The sequence below is a fragment of the Heloderma suspectum genome, chromosome 4 (genome assembly GCF_057233095.1).
Source record: "Heloderma suspectum isolate Gila_16-S chromosome 4, 16-S_ref, whole genome shotgun sequence".
NCBI classification, from domain to species: Eukaryota; Metazoa; Chordata; class Lepidosauria; order Squamata; family Helodermatidae; genus Heloderma; species Heloderma suspectum.
This window is the reverse complement of record NC_139461.1, coordinates 281,255,357-281,279,234: the sequence shown is the minus strand read 5'-3', so window position 1 is coordinate 281,279,234 and position 23,878 is coordinate 281,255,357. Positions and strand designations below refer to the sequence as shown.

The window sequence follows — 23,878 nt, the reverse complement described above, 5'->3', positions numbered from 1 at the left end:
CTCAGTCTGAGTCAAATCAGACTGAGGTCTGAGTCAAATCAAGGGGTTGGTTTGACTCACCTCAGAAATCAACATAACTGGACCAAAGCAGCCTGCTTCTGCTTGGGCTTCAGATTTCATCCAAACCCAATGCACATCCGTAGCATGTGTGTGTGTGTGTGTGTGTGTGTGCGCGCGCGCACGTATGAACTTGGAGTCAGGGTTTCTGTGTCAATATGCATCTGTCACTGACCTCTGGGTCTGTTCTGGGTGAGCCAAGACACATCTCATATGCCAACCCCCTCAGTGGATAATTTGTAACATTTAAGAGTCACTCAGCTGATCAAGTATCATGCTGACTAAATCTTGGGCATGAACACACATTTCATATAAAATGATGAAGAAGAAACAATAGCACCAAATAATTACACATGGTAAAGCTGTAGTATAGGCAGATTTATTGGTAGCTTTACTAAAATCAATTCTTCAGATAAATGGTATGCTGTTTGGACATCCTGGATACAGTAATGCTGCTCCTCCCTTATGCATGGAGAAGAAGTGATCCTGGAGATAGCAAAAAAAAAAAAAAAAAGATTAGAGAAATAGAGGAGAAGGAAATGAGGGGCAGTATCCAACTGTGTGTTTCTGTTAGAGCAAATGATATTGCACTAGTGGAAACTAGGTTCTGAACTATGCACAAAAAAATCCAACTAAAGTTACATTTGGGCAAGTGCAGTTGCATAAGAGGCTGTGCAATATGCTTGTGCAGCATGTTGTACAACTGGCTCATTCTGCTAGTGCAACCTGTTGTGCAATCGGTTGTGCAACTGCTTGAACAACTGGTTGGATACTGCCCCAGTTTCCATGTCGATCTGCTGGTTCACTTCAGTCAGACACAACTCCTGCAAATGGACTCCTTGCATGTGTAGTGTGATGTGAAGTCATGCAAACAATAGCTTCTCTCCCATTAACTGGAAAATCATAACTCTTAGGCTGCGATTCTATGGCCCAAGGCAGCATCTGAGGGGCCATAGGATGCAGCAGATCTCCCACCCTGAGACCAGAGATAGAGATCCAACCTTGAGGGAAGAGATCCAACTGTGGATCTCCTTAACACACACAAGTCCTCCCAGCCACTTCAGAAAGCTCCACTTTGGGACTCTGACCTCAGGGAGTGGGTTGGGGACAGGTCAGTTAGCACGTAGGGGAGAGGCTGTGGATCCACTGGATACACTCAATCCCTGTCCCTGACCCCAGCAGTGAGCATGTTAGATAGGCTCAGAGGCCCATCTAACAAAAAAATGCATCAAAGGAGGATGAAGAGGCTAAAAAAGCCTCCATCCCTCCTCCCTCCCTGCTGGCAGTAAGAGCCCAGTGGGGCTTAGGATGGAAGGAGCACTCTGACATCAGAAGTCTCCATCCTTTTGGAGTCTAGTCCATAGGATTGTACCCTTTATCTGAAAACACCAGAAATAAGCAGGCTGGCTCTCAGACTTGTAAACTCAGATGTTGCCTGTTGTGTGGCCCCCAATTGTAGCGCAAGCTTTATTTATTTATTTATTTATTTATGTTGTTGTTGTTGTTGTTGTTGTTGTTTATATAGCATCTTCTTTGCCAAAAAGCTACCAAGGTGGTGCACAAAAAAATTTGCAAAGCAAAACAAAAAATCATGCAAACAAAAAGTCATTAATAAAACAATTAAAACAATTAAAACATTAATTCAATAACACAGCAATTATTTAAAATGTGTCTTAGCGTGATTTCTGAAAGGCAGGAGAGTGGGGGCCAGTCATAAGTCTGGAGGACTTCCCTGTGTTCCAGACAAATAGCCCCCCCCCCCCCGCAAAAGTGACCTCAGAAGGGCCTCCCCTAGAGATCTCAATAATCGGATGGGTTCATAATGAGACAGGTGGTCCCTTCTTTAGCCTGGATTTCAACATCCAGGCTCAATCAAGCTCTAGAAGCAATAAACACCCTCAACCCTCACCACACTTCTCATTCTTTCACTATAAAAATCCTCAGTTCCTGGACAGAAGACACTGAACCCTGCAGTACTTTCCTCCAAGGGTTCAGACAGTTTCAAGTATGTGGGCAAAGCCTGGAGAAATTCTAAAGACCCTGGAAGGCTCAACAGGATTTCTAGTGGACAGGAGACCACTGTAGCTCAATAGAAGGTACAAACTAAATCATGCAAACAACAACAACAAAATGGAGAGGAACCAGCTTTTCATGGTGCAGACATCTCAAGTGTTTTCTTTAATGCAGACCATGCACACAGCCCAGTTATATTCCAGCCACCAGTATTCTCCATTTCATGTACCTTAGCGTGGAGTCACACAATTTGTGATGCAGTTAGAGACACAGCATTTCTGTGTTCCTGTGCAGTCAGCATCATTTTTACAGACATGCGTTGAAATACGGGTACAGGTTGCAGTATCAACTGGACAACTTTTAGGTTTTTCTGTAGCAAAGAAATGTGACCATAGGAACATGAACAACAAACAGGGTTGTGGCACTTTAAACACTATCAAATTGATTCAGGTTTTCATGAACTATATCCTACTTCATCAGATTCATGGAACAGAATCCAACAGGGCACTTACACCTCTGCCAATTCTCTTATGCCCCGCCAATTCCTCTCCACAAGTGGCGCCCCACTCCTACTTGTAGAAGGAAGATTTAGCACTTCTGGGGCAACCTGGAAAGGGGCAGGTCAGTGGAGATCACATAAGGGAGCTCTGCTAACCTGTCCCAGTTGAGAAATGAGCATTTCCGCTCATTTCAGGGCTTCCTCTGGGAAGCGCTCCGTGTCTGTTGCGCAAGTGGTGGGTCCTGATTGTGCAACAAAATTGGCGGGACCCGCCACTTGCACAACAGAACTGGTTGGGTGCAAGAGAATTGGCGGTGGGGTAACCATCCCATCTCCAAGGAGTATTATGGAGAGTTTCAAGTTTATATACAGACCTCTGCCTGAATCTTCAAGACAAAGTGCATGATTACCACATAGAGCTCATAGTCATTGCACTGCAAGGTGGGGTGATGACAACAAAAACATAGGGAGTCACAACATTCTTAAAATCATTGAACATTTCTTGGTGCAGGTGGTGTGAGGGACCCTGCTAGTAAAATCAAGAGTCTTGCCTGAGTCTTGCCTGTGGAGCTGTCTGTCTGTCTGTCTAGTAATTTGTTTTACTGCCATGTCTCCCCTTCCTTGATTAAGAAATCTCATAAGGACTTTTAAAAATAACGCCCCCTCTGCCTCCTCCCAATAGAGAATAATGAGCTGAGCTGCTGTTCTTGTGCCGAGGGCAATCAAGGTTGTCAGAATGGCTGCTACTTATTGTGTATGGTGAAGAAACTGTGAGTGGCTTCTCCCTGTTCAGGTAAAATGTGATGTATGTCCAGGTGTGGCCAACTGCTCTGTATTTCCCAGCTCTACTTTGAGCCAAAGTAAACATTACCATACACACGTGGCTGCTGCTGAAGATGGCAGCCATGCGCCTACTTTTCCCTCCCACTCTGTAATGTTTCCTTGGGTTGTAAAAGCGTGGTATCCTGGAATTAGGACTACAGAAATCTACAGATGGGTCATTTTTGGCACAGCTCTCCTTAAGGAGGGAGCTGGCTTTCTTAGACTGATTGGCTCTGGTTCAACACTGACTGAGGCCATTTCTCTTAAAGGATCCTGGTTTGTTTTTGCAGCCTCAGCCTGTGGCAACACAGGGGTGGCTGTGGCATGCTAGACTCTTCATGACTGGAGTCCTCAAAATCCAAAGGTGGCAATGTAACATCTTCTGGATGCAGGGGAGCAGGTCTGGGGTCTGCCCTGGGGAACTGGCTCCTGCGGAGGTGGAAGCCTGGTGATGATTTTCTGTAACTGAATCCTCTCTCTGAACTGTTAACTCAGGAGCCTCTTCTTCTGAGGTTGAGGAATCAGGATCCTCCAAAGATGAGGGTTCAGGGTCCTAGTCCATGACACCCTCACTGGAGTGAGATGATAATCATCCACACGGTTAATGAAGGTGGCTAAAGGCCCAACAGAGGTCCTACAGTCTACTGTGCAGTTACAATAAGGGAGGTTTGTCATGGTGGGAAAGCAGCAAACCAAGAACATAGGAAATTGCTGGCATGAAGCAGACCAAAAGGTTGTGGTTTATTATAGTACCTTGTAGAGGCGTAACACAGGTTTTTCCACAAACTTGAACACAGCACTTGTTTTGCTTTGGGCACTGGTCATCTCGCTCACACTGATTTTTAAAATTGTTGTCCTGACAGAGTTGATTGACAGGTGGACAAGTCCCAGGCCTCGCTTCAAAATAAGAGAGAAGAAGGATGTTAATGATACCCAAAAAGGATATAGGGAAGTTAGAAATGCTGTTTTGAGAATGAGTTACAACCGAGTTCTTCATGGTTTGAATGTTTTAGGGAGCTCCCAGAGATTGGTTTTCTCAGGTAATCATGCTGGTTGTACAAGACACACTCCAAACAGGTATTGACTGCAGTCATGTAAATACTCTAGTATGGGGTGGGCAACTTTGGGAGGTCCAGGGGACATTTTCGCCCCATCTGCCAGGACAAAAAGAGCCATGGACATCCCCACCCCTGCACCCCTGGTGACACTGCTGATGGTGCAGCAAAAAAGAGAAAGAATTATTTACCTCCCTAAAGGTCTCCATAAATGGAAGGTGCTAGGGCGAGAGGAGGGATTATAAGCTTAAGGTACCCAGACATCTTTGGCTATTGGGGGTGGGGGTATAGAAATGAAACAAACAAACAAACAAACAAACAAATATGGGAGAGAAGGTGGATGTATTTCTGTGACTGACAACTCTTGCTTCCAATTGGAGGATGACTGTCCTTTTACTTTCACTCACAGTACTTTTGGTAGGGATGTAGAAGAGACATATAATCAGAAGCAAGGTAGCTGTTCTTTGCTGTTTGTGAGGATATCTGTCTAATAGCCGTGGCCATAGCATTGCTCAGGGTCTCTGTGGCTCCAAGAACAGCTTGAGAACTGCCACTAACTGGGAGTTGATCTGTCTCCATCCTTAATCAAACAAATTGCAAAACCACAACAACACCTGAGGGTTTGTTTTTTTTTAGCAGGATTGTTCCTCTTTAATTATTGGTTTTCATGGGAGCTTTAGATGCTGCTGCTGCTCTCCTGCTGCTATCTCACAACTTCCACTACCTCTTTCTGTGTTATCTGAGAATGGGGAAAACCCAGCATTTTCTGTGCTTGCGACTGAAATTGCCATTTCCTCCCTGTGTATTTTCCCTATAGCGCTTTGTCCCACTTTGTGTGGGCGTGTGCTAGGGGGTGTTGCTGGGCAGTGTTGAATAACATTGTCATGACAACAAATTGGTGGGAGGGGGCAGGTCACTGACCGGGGTTCCAGTGACCATTTCTGCCTCTTTCCCCTTACACTACTGGCTCTGCAATCTCCTTGAACACAGCAATGCTTACTTCTGAGTAAACTCATTGGCTGTAAGGCTTTCCTTTCCTGGGAGTAAGTGCCATTGAAATCTGTGTGGCTTGCTTCTGAGTAGGCATGAATAGGAGTGCATCCCCTTCAATGCATTTACGTGGAACTTCCCCCTCCTATTGACTTCACTGACTGCTTCTTCTCCCTTTTGCTCACCAGGTTGATGGGTTTTTTTTCCTCCCAGGTAATGAGGGAGTCTCTCCTCATAGCCATGCAGGAGAAAGGCTTGACAGTTAGGATTTCAATGGGTATTAAAAGTGCCTTTTCTCCTCCCCTGAATACATTCATCATGCAGAGCTTGGAATGGTTATTTTAATAGTTTCCTTTTGGGGTGTGTTTTAGATAAGGCAGTAATGCTGAGGTGGTTTTCCACAGTACTCCCTCTCACCTAGCCAGCTGCTATCTCTTCTCCTAGCCCACCTTGTAGGGTCATTGGGAAGCCAGAATAAGGGGGAAGAGCAACAACAGTGTGGGGGTGGGGGGAAGCAAGCTGGGTCTAATGAAGGTGTCCCCCATGAAGTGGTTGCTGGGGGAGGGGGCTGCTAGAGATAGCTTGGTGATAGCTTGGTGCATTGACTGTGTACAAGTCCGTTTGTGGATTTCTTACTTTTGTAGCTGGGAACGCGGAAATCGGTAAACCCTTCAAACTCAGTAGTGCAAGCAATATACTGCATTTAATTCCATCACACACTGCATATTTAGCAGAGAAGGACTAGCAATGCCAGCAACCTTGGGGTAAGCCACCAAGACTCTCTCTCCCTCAGAGGAAGGGGGGACCAGCTCCCATAGCCTGCTATCCAGATCACTTCCAACTTCCCTCCTGCTGTGGAGGATTGGGGGATGGGGCGGAGCTATCAATCATGTTACAGGAACCAATGATCAGGGGAGGGGAGGGGGTATGGAGCCAGCAGCCCTCTTCTGTCCTGATTGTTCCATGCAGCTCGGCCCACCCTTGAAAAGATAGAATGCAGAGGGACGCGCTACAAAGATGCCTGTATACAGGACCAGTGTAAATCCCAGAAAGGAACTGGAATCAAAAGGAATGGTTTATAGTGGACTCTCAGCCCAACCCACCTCACAGGGTTGTTGTTGTGAGGATAAAATGGAGGAAGAGAAGGATCATGTAAGCCGCCTTGGGTTCCTTACAAGAGGGAAAAAGGCAGGATATAAATGCAATAAATAAATAAAATAAAATACCTTTGTTAGGCACAAGGCAGGTCTTCCCACACTTGCCCGCTTGGCAGCACTTTCTTCCATTTGTACACTGTTCATCTCTTGAACACTGATCTTTAGCAGGCCCTGTACAGGTAGGAGTGACTGATGGACATGTCTCTGGATCTTCATCAAAAGTATAAAGGAAGACATGTTATGAATACTGATGTTCCAACTAGAAATATTATTTTGAGAACTAGCTATGACAGAACTCTGTCTGGAGCTGCTTTATAAGATTTCAGGGGCTTCCAGTTATTGGCTTGCTCAGGGGACCATGGTTCTTTTAAAAGATATCTTCCAAGCAGGTATTGACTGTAATAACCCAAATATTCTGCTAAGCTTAGTACACATCAGCCATCAAACAAAGCCAGAAATGGTACTTCAACTTGCCCTCCATCCTGCAAATAACAGTGCCAATTCTGTGATGTATTTCCTGACTGAGGGACGAATAAAAATACTTGTTAATAGTTGCGTTATATTACTTTTTCAGGCTGCATACTTGAAGGGGATATCTTGAGCCTGAAATCTAGAGAGACCAAGATGTATCTATGTTCTCAAAATACAGGCTGTCTACAATAGTAGTGTGTGTGTACACACACACACACACACACACACACTTGAGCCTTACTCAAGCATTAGCTATTAGGAATATTAGAAGGGTGAAATTTGGTACTTATGTAATACAAGACACTCTGGGTTAAGGGACTGTTGTGACTGGATACCCGTATCAGTTCTTCAGGCAATGTGGTGGTGGACGAGTGTAGGGGAGAGAAGAAAAGATTTCCTCCACACTCTGCTGGGTTATGCATTTCATGACTGTAAGTAAGCAATACATTAGTGGCCAATTCAAATTCAAGTTTATCATCAGCCCCTTTTTATTGCCATTTTGTAGCAGTTTTCATCACTGAACTGTCTTCACTCTATGGTAAGTAGACAAGTCTAAGAATGGGACATTTTGTACATCTTCCATTTTGTACACGTTCTCAGCAGGTTTGCAGCCCTGATAGCAATGAAGATTGTTGACATATGGATGTATGAGAATTTTGTTTTTGTTTGCAAAATGTGAGCATGTCCCATTTGAAGTCCAAATGTAAGTGCAAGTGCGTCTCTGCTGAAAATATTTGTATACTGTCAAAAACATGCTCATGTCCATCTCATTCCCAATTCCCAGTTCAATTTGTGCAAATTTCCCAATGTTTTTATTATTTATGGGAATATATATTTATATCTCACCTTTTTTCCTCCTTAAGGAACCCAAGGCAGCGTACATAATCCTCTTTCTCTCTGTTTTATTCTCACAACAACTTTGTGAGGTAGGTTGGGCTGAGAATTTGTGACTTGCCCAAAGTCACCCAGAGAGCTTCCATGGCCAAATGGGGACTAGAACCCGGATCTCCCAACCCCCAGACACTACACCACACTGGCTCTTTAATTTGCCTAATTTGCGCAAATTTCCTCAATTGACTGAATTAGCCCCACTTTAGTCTCTGGAGGAAAGTTGTGCAAAAAAGGAAATTTGCACAAATATGAAGAAACATGCACAAATACCTTGTTGGATCGGGGCTTGGTTCGCACAAGCTTCCCATTCATGTGGAGCGAGCTGCGATTGCAAACGTGAGTGGGAATTGAGCAAGAGATGAGCAGCATGATGATTGGAGAATCCTGGTGATGTCAAACACTGCTTGTTCACCCATCCCTATGTCCACATGGCTGAGACAGATGAATAGCCAGCACAGGTCCTACAGTCTCCTGACTGGCTACAGGAATGGAGCTTTCTCATTGTGGGAAAGACCATTTCCAACCTTCTTCGGGGGCAGGGGGTGTTCATCAGAAAAAGCAATGCAATAAGATCCACAGATGTGTGCAAAACTAAAGCTTGTCAAGGTTCTCTGATTTCCACCTCAAACATTTGTTCCGACTCCTGTCCATGTTGGATTATGATTGTTGTTGTTTTTCCTTTTCACATGAAAATTGGTACATACTTTTGTTCACATTTAACCAGATTCAATGCACATTTTTTCCCATTAACTAAAGGGAGTTTGTGAGCATTTTTCAGATGTACTTTGTTGCTGCTGCATGACTTGCATTGCAAGCTGAGAAACATACAGACTTCAGACCGCAGATTGTGTTCAGGTCTGCATGTAATTCTGGGAGGTGCAAATGGGATACATATACATTTTAGTCAAAAATGAACTGAAATGAATTTCTCGTCCATCCCTTCTAATACCACAGGGAGCTGCTGAGCTGATGCACACCAGGAGGTATGAGTTGAATGTTCTACCTTTTTCAGGGGAAAGGCATTGTCTCACACACGCTCCTTGGCAACACTTCTTGTCCCCTAGGCAATGCCCATCCTTCTTGCACTGATTTCGTTCATGTGGCATCAAACAGAAAGCATGGACGACTGGACAATTCCCGGGTCTCTCTTCAGAAAGACAGGAAAGAATTTTAATTACATTTACAGTTGTAATTAAGGGGCAGTTAGAAGTGCTGTTCTGAGAAGTGGCTAATAAGGCTCCTCTTAGATCTGGTTTCAACAATTTAGGGCACAATCCTATGCATATTTAGACAGAAAAAGTCCTACTACTCCCAGCATCCTCCCAGCCAGTCATGTTGGCTGGGGTATGCTGGGGATTGTAGGACTTTTTCTATCTAAATGTGCATAGGATTGCACTCTTAGGGAGCTTCCAGGTGTGGGATTTCTCAGGAAAACATAGAAAGAAAAGGAAGCAAGGTGTCATTGTGCTTTTACAGGACACCCTCCCAAAAGATATTGACTGTAGTCATGCAAATATTCTGACAGGATAAGCACATACATCAAATCCAGAAATAGTAGCTCCAACTTCCCTTCTACCTGCAACAACAGATGCCAATGATATGAGATATTTCCTGTTTTGCTTCCAGTTTGGTACCATCACCACTGGAGAAATCGGTGTCTGGAAGCTCCTTTATACACTGATACATCTGGGATAGATTCTTTAGTTGGGGTCCCTGTACTGCAGTCATATTCTTTCCCTCATCATTTGATGTTTTTCTTCTCACTAATATGTTCCTTTTCTGCTCTTTGAGAGAATGCGGTACATGTGTGCTAATAGCAGCCATAGAACAAGCAAGTTGGTGGCGTGAGGTAAAACGGCAACCTCCCCCCATCCCCAAGTGTACTTGTTAATAGGTGCATCCACTTGCTCTTTCAGCAGGCTGAAAAATTGCCAGTGCTAGCTTTTTCATGAAATCTGGAGAAGCAGCAATGTATTTATGCTTGCAGAATGCTACACTTACTAGTTGTCTATATATGTAAAACATTTTCTGTGTACAAACATGACTGCATATAAATATGGATCACCACAAAGGCACAATCCAGAAGTGAAAGAAACAGAACATGCAATGTAGGCAAAAATAAAAGAATAAATAACTCATAACAATAATTTCAGAACCACCTAAAATAGAGGAGGGGAACCTCAGACCTGGGGGCCAAATCTGGCCCTCCTAGTGTCTCAGTCCAGCACTCTGGGGTTCCCCAAATGGCCATGCCCCTTCCCCTGTCCCACCCTGTTTTCCCCAAGCATTCATTCGGTGGTTTCCAGCCTTTGTACATTCTCTCTCCCCCTCCCCCCCAATTCTAAAAGGTTGAAATGCCTCCTCTGAGGCTTAGTCATTGGCATCAAGAGATGTAAGACTTATGTGCATTTTATTAGGGATTTTATTACACTTAGTGGTGTACAGTACCACAAATAAATAAATAAATAAAATACTTCAATATGCTCGTATTTGGAGCCACACCCTTTTTACTGTTGGCCCCACCCACCACTGGAATGTGCCCCCCCCCCCAGAGCATCTTTGAAATTTAATTTGGCTCTTGGGATGGAAGAGGTTTCCCACCCCTACCCTAAAACACAGAAAGGGAACTGGTGGTCCAAGGTCTGGATGTAGTCGTCTGGAGCTCCCATCTGACCCTGGCACTCTTCTCCCAAGCCCCGCCCACTCTCCTCAGCCCCACCAGCTCCTTAGACTCATTTTTCCCCACTGCTCAAGCTCTTTTCTGATCAATTTTTTGATTCCTCCCCTCCTGATTGCCCCCACCCTCGCTGAGAAGTGGGAAAGAAGGAGCATGGCTGAAGAATCTCTTCGTTCACGGGCATCATGCTGCATTGCCATGCTGAGTACAGAGGAAAAAGAAGCTCTCTTTTCAGTGCTCAGCACAGAAGCAGCACAAGTTGCCCATGGGGGGAGAAGTTCTCTTTCCTCCATGGGAGCTTGCACCTTGGAGAGCTCTTTTAGAGTTGTGACTGCTTCTGACTGAAACCTGGAGTGGATTCACCACCCCACTGACATTGGAGCCACCAGATGCCACTGCTGTGATCTTGACAGAGCTTGCTGATACCTCCCTCTTGTGCATGGACCATGCTATTCTGGCTACATAAGGACACTTGGAGAATGACTTCACATGTAGTCTGTCTGTCTGTCTGTCTGTCTGTCTGTCTCAAATTTGGCTGTTGTTCAGTAGGCTGATTAACCACTTCCCATAACTGGGTCTTTCTTTACCTCCCCAAGGCTACACTTTTGGTCTTGGCATGAATAAGGATCAATTCCCTAATGGAATTTACCTAATACATCCATTAACCTCCAGAGATCAATTAATGCAGTGTTATTGGCATACAATAGGGCTGAAAGCTTAACACCTAAGACTTAAACCGTCTTGGGGGACTCTGGGGAACTCAGTTGTTGAACTACATTATTAAACAACAACAACAACACTGAAAAGGGGAGAGATAGAGTGGCCATGTGTCCTACTTTACAGAGGATAGTCTATAGTCTGCCAGTTTAAAACTGGACAATTTGGTCCAGTTTGGGCCAAAGTGAGGCTTTCTCACTTTGGTCCAAACTCCACAAAGCCAGGAAATGGGAAGGTAAAGCTGATGCCTTATCTGACGTGCCCTGTGATCAGTCATGATGTTGTGCAATGTCACAAATTGTGCTTGCTTACAACTTTCCTGCCGTGTACCCACACTTTTCCTGTGTCTTTCAGTCCCAAATCCCGATTGGGAGGATGGAGTGCCTGGGACCAGCAAAGGTGCTCCCCGTTGTCTTGGTCCTGTATTGTCCTCTGTTCCCAGCACTTGAACCCCCAAAGGGACCTTAGTAACACAAACAATTACGGGGAAAGGCAGGAGCAGAGGAAGAAGGGGAACAGCTGGGAGTACAGACCAGTAAACAGAAGTGGTGGGGTCTGGCACAATGAGGGGATTGCTTGTCTGAATATATACACACACACAGGTCCCAGAAACTCACTGCTACTGCTTTTCCTCCTCATGGCAGTTATTCCCTCCCCACCTCCACCCGCAACATGCCATGTTATGAGACATTCATAGACTTTCATTGTAAAATAAAATTTATTTAAAAAATAAGTAAATCGAATTAAAAAAAAGAAATTCCATTCCACCAGCTACAATATAAAGGGAATAGGAAAACATCAATCTTTAAAATATGGGGCCTAGAGTTTTTTCACAGATGACGGGCACATAAGGTTGCCAACACATGTTTTCAGGAACACTTTTGTGTGACCGAGTATTTATTTTCTTTTTTCTGTCAACTGCCCTTTCTCCCCGAGTCTTTAACCAATCTTCCTGAAATTTTCAGGTTAGGTAAAATAGACATTTCTTTCTGGCACATGCAAATTTCAGGAAGATTGGTGAAACTTTTCAACTTTATTAAGGTTAGAATGACCCACCCCCTGATTTCTATTTAACGTTATGAAACCATTATTCTACTGATTGCCTTATCCATTGAAGCCACAACTGTGGCTCCAATAGTAAGAGCCACTGATTCAAGGCCACCAATGAGCTTCTTGGTGCCCACTTACCTCTGCATTTATATAGGAGAGAAGTGTTCTAGTCACATCTTGGTCGAGCTAGAAACTGTTGTTCTCTGCACTTACCGTTTGGAAGAGATATGGTTGCACCAAGTAAAGAAGGCACTTGCACTCCCAAAGTGAGCCTTCATATCTCGGCCCAGGCAGCAGAAGTCTTCTGGTCACATCTGGATGGGGCTACAAACTGCTGCTGTCATCACTTACCATCTGGCGGAGTTGGAACCACCGCAGTGTGGGAAAACAAAGGGAGCTCTACAGAAAAGACGAAGAAACCAATGAGGAAGAAACTGCTAGCTGAGCTCATGGTGTGGTTAGCAATTGCGTCCCAATTAGCTCTGCTTGTGGGTGGTCGAGGTGGACATTTATGGCCTTTTGCACATAGCTTTGGAAAGGGGGGCACCACCAACATCCTCTTGGGAAAGTGCCAGTATTCTCGTTTTTCTGGCCTTTTGCTATGCTGAACAGGTAGATCTAGTCCAAAGGCATGTTTAATTATTGATTTAACAGTCATTCCATCTCCCCCGGGACTTCTGGAATCTCTGCTGGGGGTTAGGGCTCTTTAACAGAGAATTCTCAGCACCTTCACCAAAGCATTTTCAAGATTCTTTGGAGGAAGCCATGATGGCAGCTTCAGTTGGTATAAACTGAGGCAGTGGAGGCCAGCAGCTCTGATTTCGGTGGGGCTGTGAATCCATTCTGTATTTCAGTTAGAACCAGTCAGAATGCTAAAGGAGCCATCCAAGGTGCTAAACCTATTATGGGGATAGGGTTCAGCAACTTGGATAGCTCCTTTAGAGTTCTGACTGGTTCTGACTGAAACCCAGAATGGATTCGTAGCCTCACTGAAATCAGAGCTACCAACCTCCACTGAATTGATGCACACTTATAGAATGGATATGGTCTAATGCTGTATTCTTGGTACAGCCTAAAATATTGCAATGATGTAATAGGATCACACTGAAATCAAATTAAAAGAAATATAGTCATTATTCCATGATTCTGCTTAAGGACAGCTAAAGCACAGAATCTGGTCTTCCTTCCTTCCTTCCTTCCTTCCTTCCTTCCTTCCTTCTTCCTGCTCAGATCTAGAAAGGGTATTATCAGAAATGGAAGGAAGGGCAAGCCATCAAAGACATGTAAAAAGAAGTATCTGGAGTTTGTAGGGAGAGTGTCAGAGGGACTCAAAATGAGTGTAGGCTTGCAGGAGATGTTAGAAGTAAAAAAAAGTGTGTGTGTGTGTGGGGGAATTTATTTTATTTTACTGGTGTGTTGGGAACAAGAGGTAGAACAAGCAAATATTTTATCTTTTTATCTTTTGTTCATTTTATCTCTTGTTGTTCACTGCTCCAGAATCTGTTTAGATGTGGAGTGGTATACAAATGTTGTAAGTAAGTAAGTAAGTAAGTAAGTAAGTAAGTAAGTAAGTAAACAGTAGGTTCACTGCATGAAGAAGATGGAGAAATGTATGCAGATAACAAAGAAAAGGAAGTTTCATGAATTTTTGTTTGCATTACTGTTTCTCATCGGAACAGTTGAACACCACCTCTCATATCAGATGAGCACCTACATCTACCTGAATTGGGCTTTTGTTGATTCACTTATGGCAGGCATGGGATACTCCAACTTGCAGGCTGGATATGGCCCATGGAAGTTTCCCATCCAGCCTGCCTGCTTTTCCCCTGGGTCCTGACTTTTCTCCAGGGCTCAGCAGGGAAGAGCTTTTATCTCTGGTCAGCTGCTGATGAATGATAAGAGCTTTTCCCTATGGAGAAGGAGAGCGAAAGGCCTGGCAAAGGAGCTTCTGAATAATTCACTCCTGCTTGCTTCTGAGTAGGCTTAAAATGGGTAAGAATCACATTTGGCCCACCTACTTTGCCTTCAGCCCCATCCATTTTGCCTTTGGCCCCACCCACAGTTGGAATGTGGCCCCAAGACCTTTCCCAAATTGGAATTCAGCCCATGAACTGAAAAACATTCCCATTCCCTGTCCTGTGGGAGAAATTCTCCAGCCAGGCTTTTAGTGGGGCTTGGGAAAACTGAACTTCTTTTCAGGAGTGGGAGGCAGAGAGGCAGGTGAAGAAGGCATCAGAGTCAGCCCCAGCTGGACTCCCACCTCCCCACACACACAGGACAATCCACCATCACCAGAAGAGAGAGGGAGAGAGTCAGGCAAAGACGACTGCAAGGCCTGCCCCAGTTGGACACCCCCCAGCTGGGCCATCTACCATTGACTGCTCCGTGGGAAGTATTTCAGGAGAGAGAGGGAGGTGGATGATAAGCCCAGAGATTGCTCCTGTTCCAGCTGGACATTCCATGCCCCCAGAGCCATTGTCCACCAAAGGCCCTGTGGGAAGGATTCTGAGCTTTATACTTTATATATATATATATATATATATTTATATATTTAACATTGTTAATATTTTTATTGTGATTTTTTATTTTTATATTACTTGTAAGCCACCTTGGTAGGTTTGTCTCTTGAAAGGCAGCATATAAATAACTGCAATTTGTTTATTTATTTATTTATTTATTTATTTAAAAAACCAAAAATAGGAGCATAGCCTAGTTTATGCTGATCCTAATTCTGAGCTCCATTTAGGGCACAATTCTATGCATGTTTAGACAGAGAAAAGGCCTACAATTCCCAGCAGTGCTGGCTGGGGACTGCTGGGAGTTGTAGGCCTTTTCTCTGTCTAAACATGCATGGGATTGTGCACTTAGATCCTGAGAGTGGTATCTCTCTCCCATTTCCTTTCTGATGCCTGGCATGCTCTGAAAAAGACATTCCCTAGCACTCTTTGTGCCTGGCTCACAGCCTTGGTTGTGTGCCAGGCACCAGAAAAGTGTGTGGGGTGGGGGTAGGCCTCTCTTCTTTTCTCGATTTCGTTTTTGCTGGAACAGCATGGATGACAGGCTGAAGAGCGGGAGGGAGAAGAGGCCAAAATGGGGAGACAAGTTGGAGGGAGGGAGGCCGGGAGGTCAGATTTTAATCCAAATTGGAGGAGAAATTTCCCTACTTGAATGCTTGCCTTGGATCAGGGCAAGCATTATGAGCCCCCTCTCCATTTCACCAGTGGAGAAATGGAGAGGGGGCTAATAAAGCCCTTGGATCCTTGCTCCCTCAAACCGCCGCAAATTTGCGGAATCCAACCAACGGATTTATTAGGCAAGGAAAGGTAATGGTCAAGTTTATGAAAGCTTTTCCCCTCAAGGCAACCACAGGAAGCTGGGCTTGAAGACTTCGGCGTGGAGAAATGGAGAGGGGGCACAGAGCACCTGCATCCCCTGTGCATTGGCTCAATCTCACAGTTGGGATTATTAGGCAAGGAGCAGCCAACTGTCAAGGGTGTGAAATATGTTCCCCTCCAGTCAGAAACAGGGACGCCTATTACTTAACCAGCCTTGGCCAACATACATGGACTCTCTCTCACCAACAGCGCTTCCCTTTTGGGAACATGATAGCAGGTTCTAGACTGTTTTCTAAGCAATGGGACCATCTGCAAGGCTATGGATGCCCCCCACCATTTCCCCCCCTGTATTATTCCTCAGGAGCATTACTCAGGGTTCTTTCACATGAGCCTGTCCTAACCAGAGGGTGTGGTCATCTAGGCCAGGGGTGCACATAAGGTACATCTCCAGATATGTTGGACTTCAACTCCCAGAAGCACCTGCCATCATGGCTGATGGTCAGGAATGCTGGGAGTTGAAGTCCAAAACATCTGGAGATCTGTTTTCTTTAGACTGTCACTGGCTCAGAAGGTCATGTGAAGCAAAAGTGATTGTGTGAAAATGCAAATAATAACTCCAGGATGAGTTCTGCACATGCATAGGAGCAAGTTCTGTTTGTGATGAAACTCTCAGCCTCCAGCGTTAGATACGGTATAGTTGACTGTTTACAAACTGAGTTGGCTGAAGTGCCTTAAGGTCACCAATGTGTTTGCTGTGGGCACCGAAGTGTGTGGCCATGGACACCTCTCTTGATGTCCATCAGGCTGCCTGCCCCTCCAGACATTTATTTGTTTGTAATTAATTATTTTTAAAACTGGGAGGCTGACATGCTACAAAGTGAATTATGTCCCCTGGCACCGCATTTACTTGGGTTCAAAAGAGTGCTTTTGTATTTTGGAGCCCAGACCCTCAGTTCTTGAGCATACTACTTTTCTTTTAGTCTCACCAGTTTACCTTCTGGGAAATGAGTGTTTTGTGACCAGCCATGGCCACCCTGGCAGCCATTTTATGGATGGGCAAGCCCCCCCCAACAGACATTTTGTGAGAGTGCCCATGACATTTTCTCAAAATTCCAAATGTTCCCACTGACCCAAAAAGGTTGGGGACCCCTGCCTAAAGGTATATATTGACCTCTGAATGGAAGCCCCTTTGAAATTAAAATAGCTACATGAGACTGCAATCTTTTGCAAAGCTGATCTGGGAGGATGAAAGACCAGCAAATGCACCAATATAGCCCAAGAGAGGGCTCGCAGAACCTTATGCATCTGATTACATGTACATGCATTCATAGGTACACTGCTAGTTGCTGGGTACATTGTCCCTGCATGCACTGGGTATACACATGGGGGGGGGGTATGTGAGCAAACCCGGTGTGCTTCAGAGCTTCGGCACCCCTGGTCCAGCTGCACCAGGCCCTTACCTGAGCTGCCTCTGCCTCCTCCACCCCCACATTCGTTGCCACTTCCGCCATTCCATCACTGTCCTTTGCCACCGCCGCCATCGTCCTTGCCACCACCTCCGCCACCACCGCCATCGTCCTTGCCACTGCCTCCTCCACCGCCGCTGCCATCACTGTTGCTGCCGTTGTCCTCACCACCACCGCCACCCTGTTTAAAAATGGCGACTCCCTGCAGTAAGAGTTGGTGTGCACGTCCAGGCTTCAGGAGTTGGTGGCGGCGAGGATGGTGGCGGTGGAGGCGGCGGCGGCAGCGAGGATGGTGGTGGTTAGGGCAACAGCAAGGTAAGGGGGTTTGCACGGGGGCGCCAGGGGGGACCCAAAGCGGGGTTCGACATCTGAATCCTGCTTTGGGTTTGGGGCTGAGTTGGGTCGGGGGCACCCTGAATCTGCCCAAGCCAAATCGGGCCTGCCTCTGAAGCCACGAAGCGCCTTCCAAGTCAGATTGGGTGGTCCCTGCACAGTCCTAAGATATACACACAGAGGTTTCCTGACAGGCAGAGACCCCAGTTCCTTTAGTTTCTCCCATGTAAAGGAGTAGTCGCCATTCATTCCTATCAGAAAAAAATTAAGTTCCATCACAGGAGAAAATGTGACATTGGAGGCAAAACTTGCGGGCCATTCCGGAGAATTGCCCAGCCATAGGGGCCACATGCAAGCGTACAATTTGTGCCCTTGCAGAGAGGGCACAGAAATGTGTTGTACAAGTGTCCAGAGGGTGGAGGGGTCCTCCTCCCTTACCTTTTGTGATACCTCCCCCCCCCCGCCTAGTTACTGCACATAATCCCAACCCAATGCAGCAGAGGAAACAATGACTACATGCATATAGACAGGGCTCAGTGACAGTCCGTAGGGTTGCCACATGCATCACCAAAAAGAGAACAGAAGAGGATATGGATTTGTGGAACATTTGCATGTGTTAATGGATAGGTATCGATGCAAATTTAGAAATAATAGCTACAATTTTTCCCTCTCGTAAAGAAACCCAAGGTGGCTTACATGATCCTACTTCTCTCTATTTTGTCCTCACAACAACCCAGTGAGATAGGTTAGACTGAGAGTCAGTGACTGCCCCAAAGTCACCCAGTGAGTTGTGGGACTTGTTTCTCTTTCAACATGCATAAGACTGCACCCTTATGCTTTTAGCTAGCCTTCGGTCTGTCTGCTGTTTAATTATTGTTCCTTGTTTATCTGCTGCTTCAAATTAGGTTTATTTCTTAAAAATTATTGGTTGACTGTTTATTTTGTGTTTTAATTGTTCAATTACTTTTCTTATGTGAACCACCTTGAGTGCTTACTTTCAGAACTAGATAGTTGGGATATACATTTTCTAGTAAATAAATCATAATGATAAAATTGCCCATTTCCACTGACATAGCACCTTCCATAGATTTTAGTTGCAACCAAGGCTGACACAGTGTGATTTTATTTTTCCTATTTCTTCGTGTTATCTTCCCTATATCTCCTGACATCCACATATATTTCCCTTAAATAGTTAAGTTTATATCTTACTTCTAATGTCTTATCACTTGTATTAATTTGTCTCATTTCTTAAATCCATCTTTACTTGATTTTTGTCAATGAAGATTCTTTCCCCCTATAACTTCTCTCCCTGCTCCTAGTAGATAACCCTGTAGACTTTAGGCACCACAATGAACTCTTGTCCCCTTTTGAAATGTAACAGAAGCAAATAGAATGCCAAGTTTGACCCTGAATGTAACATGAATTGTAAACATCCTGAATGTACCCTGTAACCCAAAACATTTAAGTGTCCATCGAGAACATCATGAAATGTGAAAAGGTTAACTTTTAACCATTCCATGTCACGTGCATATGAAGCATTCTAGCCCAGGACAGGAAGGGGAGGTGTGAATGGAGAGTGAATGGCTTTATTGCAGAAAGGCCAAATGGGGGTGCTCTGGTATGTGCTGAAGATTGCCAAAGTATTAGGGATGTCAGAGAATTCCACCACGGATCTTGGTGAGGCTGAATGCCAGTGCATTTGGCCCCCCGAAATCCGTGGTGGAATGAAGCCCCCATGCCCCCCACCTCTCGAAAGGCACGCAAAATGGGACACCCACCTGCCGCCGTTCACGCTGCTTTGAGAATGGTGGCTGCGGCTGCCATTCGCTTCATCACTATAGCCGTGATAGGCTATGTAAATACTTACGTGGCCTATCACGGCTAATGCAGGGACACCATTTGCGTCCCTGCGGAAGCCGTGATAGGCTGCATATTTACGTAGCCTATCACGGCAAAAAAAAGGGAACACAAATGGCGGCCTCCGTAGCTGCCGCCATTTGCGTTCCCTTTTTTTTGCCGTGATAGGCTACGTAAATATTTATGTAGCCTATTACGGCAAAAGACTGGCGGAAATGGCGGTGGCTACGGCCACCGCCATTTGCGTCCCTGCAGGCTGCCCAGCAGCCGGATGTCCGGCTGCAGGCGGCCCTGGCCGGCGGCTCCGCGGAATTGCCACGGAGCAAAGCCAGCCAGAGAGAATTTCGGGGGGAGGGACGGAGCGCCTCCCCCCCACCGCAAATGTCACCCTTCGAAAAGGTAAGTGACTTTTGTACATCCCTACAAAGTATCAGGGAAGATGGAAATGGGCCAATAAAAGAGGATGATGGCACATTATGGCCACAGAAACAACTTTGAGAAATGTTGGGGAGTTGGAAGGAGATGTCGATCTGTCAGAAGGAGTCAGAAGGAGATGTCGATCTGTCAGTAACAATGTCAATCCTGGAATTTGGGTCATGGTGTATTATCAGCAAAGAACATACTCTGAATCTGCCTCTGAATCTGCCATTGATCAGGAGGGGCATGGTTGATTGACTGATTGATTGATTGCATTTATATCCCGCCTTTTTTCCTCTTGCAAGGAACCCGAGGCGGCTTACATTCTCCTCCTCCTCTCCATTTTATCCTCACAACAACAACCCTGTGAGGTGGGTTGGGCTGAGAGTGTGTGACTGGCCCAAAGTCACCCAGTGAGCTTCCATGGCCGAGTGGGGACTAGAACCCAGATCTCCCAGCTCCTAGTCCAACACTCTTGCCACTACACCACACTGGCTCTCACTGGTTGCATCTGGATCGTTTGTGTGTGCACATACCAACAGTACTGTTAGAAAAAGGAGACTCCATAACCATTGGCGTCTCAAGTTACGTAAGAGCCCGAGTGGCGGGAAAATATAGGCGGAGCAAAAAGGGAATCATACTGACGCACTCATGACTAACGGCTTGGTAAGCTGATAGTGACTGTTTATTGGATATTAACTTAGTGAGCCGATGTACTAACTGTTTCATTGGTTACTGGTGAGAACAATAGAAGCGATATGATATAAAAGGCTTTTGCACACGTGTCTCGGGGTCCAGACTGCTCTGCACCCGTTTTGCAAAACGTTCAATAAAATAGTGTTGGATCCACTGCTGCCTGCCTGGCATTCTTTTCTTCTAAACCGAAAGCAAGGACTTTTTATCTAACAATTTGGTGCCGTGACTCGGATCCTGCTTCGGGGCGCGTCCCCTTCGCGCTGAGCCGAGGGGCCGCGGAGGAGAAGTGGCCACAGGCGGTTGTTTTATACTGCCTTCTCCTCACGACGGTGGCGGCAGAAGTGCCTGGGGACCAACGCCAGAGGAAGAGGGAGACGTGATCACTCCTTTTAGGCACCGGCAGTGGATCAATAAAGCAGCTGGACGCAGCTGCGGGCGGGACAGAAGAGGCTTTTGGGGTAAGTGAAACAGCTTACATCAGGGGATAAACGCGGGACGGTGGTGTGTTTGTGATTGTGTGAGACGCCTATGGGCAAAGCGAGTGAGGAGCCCCGATCTGCATTTCCTTACCCCGGAGACGGGCTAGGTCAGAGGAGGGCGAAGCGCAAGAATTGCTGACTGAAATTCCCACCGTCATGGGCGGGTCCCAATCTAAGTCTGCGAAGAAGTCCCATACGCCCTTGGAGTGTTGTTTGCGCAATTGGTCACATTTTAAGCAGGATTATGGAACTAAGATGACAAAGGATCGTCTTGTCTTTTTTTGCACCCGGGAATGGCCAATATTAGAACCCAAATGGCCACCCGAGGGGTCTTTTGACCCAACCTTGGTATCTGATGTGCGAACAATAGTAGCACAGAGGGGAAGTTGGGACCAGTTCCCTTATATTGATTCGTGGGCAACTTGTGTGCCCCTTGGTGGCAGGCCTGCTCCGTGGGTTGTTAAATGCATGTCCCTTGCCCTTCCCATGGTGGTCAAAAGGAAACCACCAAAAGAAGGACCACCCAGGGTCGTGGCCACGGCACCGGAGGACCTACTGCTTCCTCCTCCCTACGGGACAGCCGTCGCAGGGCGCTCGTTGCAACCACCACCCTCTCCTGAGGGGCCCGCCCAGCGGTTAGATGCCCCCGAGAAGGACCCCTCTCATGAAATAGTACCGGAGGACCCCACCCCTCTAGTTGAACGCCAGGACACTCTCCAAGATAGTCTATATTCCCTAGAGGAAAAATTGGAGGTCCTACAGAGAGAGGCAAAAGGGGGACCTAACTACAACCTGCGAAAGGACCCCCAACCACCAGTTCACCTTCCCCATCAGAAGTTCACCTTCCCCATCAGAGAAGTCCCCGACCCTACCGCCCAACATCCTCAAGGGACGATGTTTGTTTATGTCCCATTCACAACATCTGATTTGTATAATTGGAAACAATTTAACCCCTCCTTTGAAGAGGATCCCGGGCCACTCCTGTCTCTGATGGAGAATGTGAGGCTTACTCACAACCCCACATGGGACGATACACAAATGCTATTGAACACCTGTTTTCTCAGCCAAAAGCCAACCATCCTTGCAGGGGCACGAGCCAAGTATAGGGAGGAAAATCCCCAAGCAACTGAGGAGGAGACGGTGGAGGTTCTGCCCACAGGGCGACCCAATTGGGGGGTGGCCACAGCGGCACATAGACGCTTACATGCTGACTATTTTCGACTCATTTTAGCAGGCATGAAGCAAGCCGCGAGAAGGGCCCCCAATTTGCAAAAAGTCCTGACTCTAAAGCAAGACAAAAACGAACCTCCTGCTGTGTTCCTCCAAAGGCTGAGGGAAGCCTTCGCTAAATATACTGACATTGACTTGAATGATCCAAATAATTTAAGGATCCTCACGACTCAGTTCGTGGGAAATAGCTGCCAGGACATCAGAAAGAAGTTGCAAAAAGTTGAAGGAGGGTTGGCAGCTGACTTAGGAGTTTTAGTTGAAGTAGCTCAAAAGGTTTATGAGAGGCGAGAAGAAGAAGAAGGAAAAGAAAAAGACAAGAGGCAGGCCAAGCTCCTTGCTGCGGTTCTTAAACCTGACAAGGAGGGAGCTAGGAAGGGGAGGAAAGGGGGAAGGAAAGGATCTCCCCTGGGGAAAGATCAATGTGCCTTTTGTAAGAAAATGGGGCACTGGAAGCGTGACTGTGAGGCTTTGAAGCAGAAAGAGAGAGGGGAAAATACGGGAGAAGTGCAGAGAGTTCTGTATGAACAGGAAAGAGATTAGGACAGACCGGGGCCCGGCCCCCTCTTAGCCGTCTCTGAGGCAAGACGGGACCCCATGGTCAAAATAAAGGTTGGGGGCCACTCCTACAAAGCCCTTGTGGACACAGGGGCCGCCCTGTCCGTCCTCCCCCTCAGTGAGCCCCCAACGGGAGGTGGGGGGTTCACCACCATAATGGGGGTCGAGGGAAGGGCAACTCAAGTGCCCCTCTCTCGTCCCCTGTTCACCAAGGTTGGGAAAACACACCTAGAACATGCATTTGTCTGTACCCCCTCCTGTCCGGTGGCATTGCTAGGGAGGGACTTATTGACTAAACTCCAAATTGAGATTGCTTTTACTCCTGACGGAAGGATGGAGATACGGCTCCCTAAACAGCAGAGTAGTAACTACCAAATGGCCCTTTTGAAGGTTGCAGAAGAATCCATCCCAGAGGCCACCGAGGACTGGAGCTTAATAGAAAACAGAGTCAACCCTCTAGCTTGGGCCGGGATTGGAGGGGCCTCTCGTGCCAAGTCGGCAGCACCATACAAAATTCCCCTCAAGGAGGGAGCAAGGCCTGTTCATGTGAAACAGTATCCCCTTTCCCGCCAAGGAAAGGAGGGCCTACAACCAGTAATAACAAAGCTCCGAGAAGAAGGCCGGCTCATTGAGATAATGTCTCCCTATAACACGCCCATCATCGCTGTGCCAAAAAGGGGAGGGGGGGGCCAGGGCTACCGCTTAGTGCAAGACCTCCGGCTCATTAATCAGCAGATCGAGGCCCCCCATCCTGTGGTCCCCAACCCACACACCCTCCTTGTAGGAATTCCGGAAGAGCACGCCTGGTTCACTGTCATAGACCTAAAAGACGCCTTTTTCAGCATCCCCCTCCACCCTGATTCAAGGCCTTTGTTCGCCTTTGAATGGGAAAGCCCAGGGGGGGGGGTCAAAAGTTCAATTAGCATGGACAGTCATCCCTCAGGGGCTGAATCTCTCACCGGTGGTCTTTGGCCAGCAGCTCCAAAAGGATCTCGAACCCTGGGTCCAGCAGCACTCAGAGGTGCATCTCCTCCAGTACTGTGACGACCTCTTGATTTCAGCCAAGGCCAAGAATGCGTGCCTGAGTGGGACGGTTTCCCTCCTCAACTAT

General features: G+C 46.4%; 1 protein-coding gene across 1 annotated transcript; it reads right to left on the bottom strand.

The window, feature by feature from the left end:
• Positions 1-421: 421 nt before the first annotated feature.
• On the bottom strand, positions 422-23,878 carry LOC146348775 (whey acidic protein-like). The gene is made up of 7 exons (XM_084848387.1): positions 23,727-23,878; positions 12,613-12,798; positions 8,959-9,102; positions 6,663-6,803; positions 4,145-4,288; positions 2,300-2,440; positions 422-543 (listed from the first exon to the last, which is right to left on the bottom strand). Exons 3-6 carry the CDS (start codon positions 9,059-9,061, stop codon positions 2,301-2,303), a joined length of 528 nt encoding a protein of 175 aa, XP_084704513.1. The 5' UTR covers positions 9,062-9,102; positions 12,613-12,798; positions 23,727-23,878; the 3' UTR covers positions 422-543; position 2,300.

Excerpts from the sequence above, each read along its gene's own strand:
- LOC146348775 (XM_084848387.1), bottom strand. The coding sequence starts at position 9,061 with ATGCCACATGAACGAAATCAGTGCAAGAAGGATGGGCATTGCCTAGGG. Across the intron at positions 4,289-6,662 it reads CTGCCTTGTGCCTAACAAAG|CGAGGCCTGGGACTTGTCCA; the intron begins GTATTTTATTTT and ends CTTATTTTGAAG. Across the intron at positions 2,441-4,144 it reads CTGTGTTACGCCTCTACAAG|AAAAACCTAAAAGTTGTCCA; the intron begins GTACTATAATAA and ends TCTTTGCTACAG.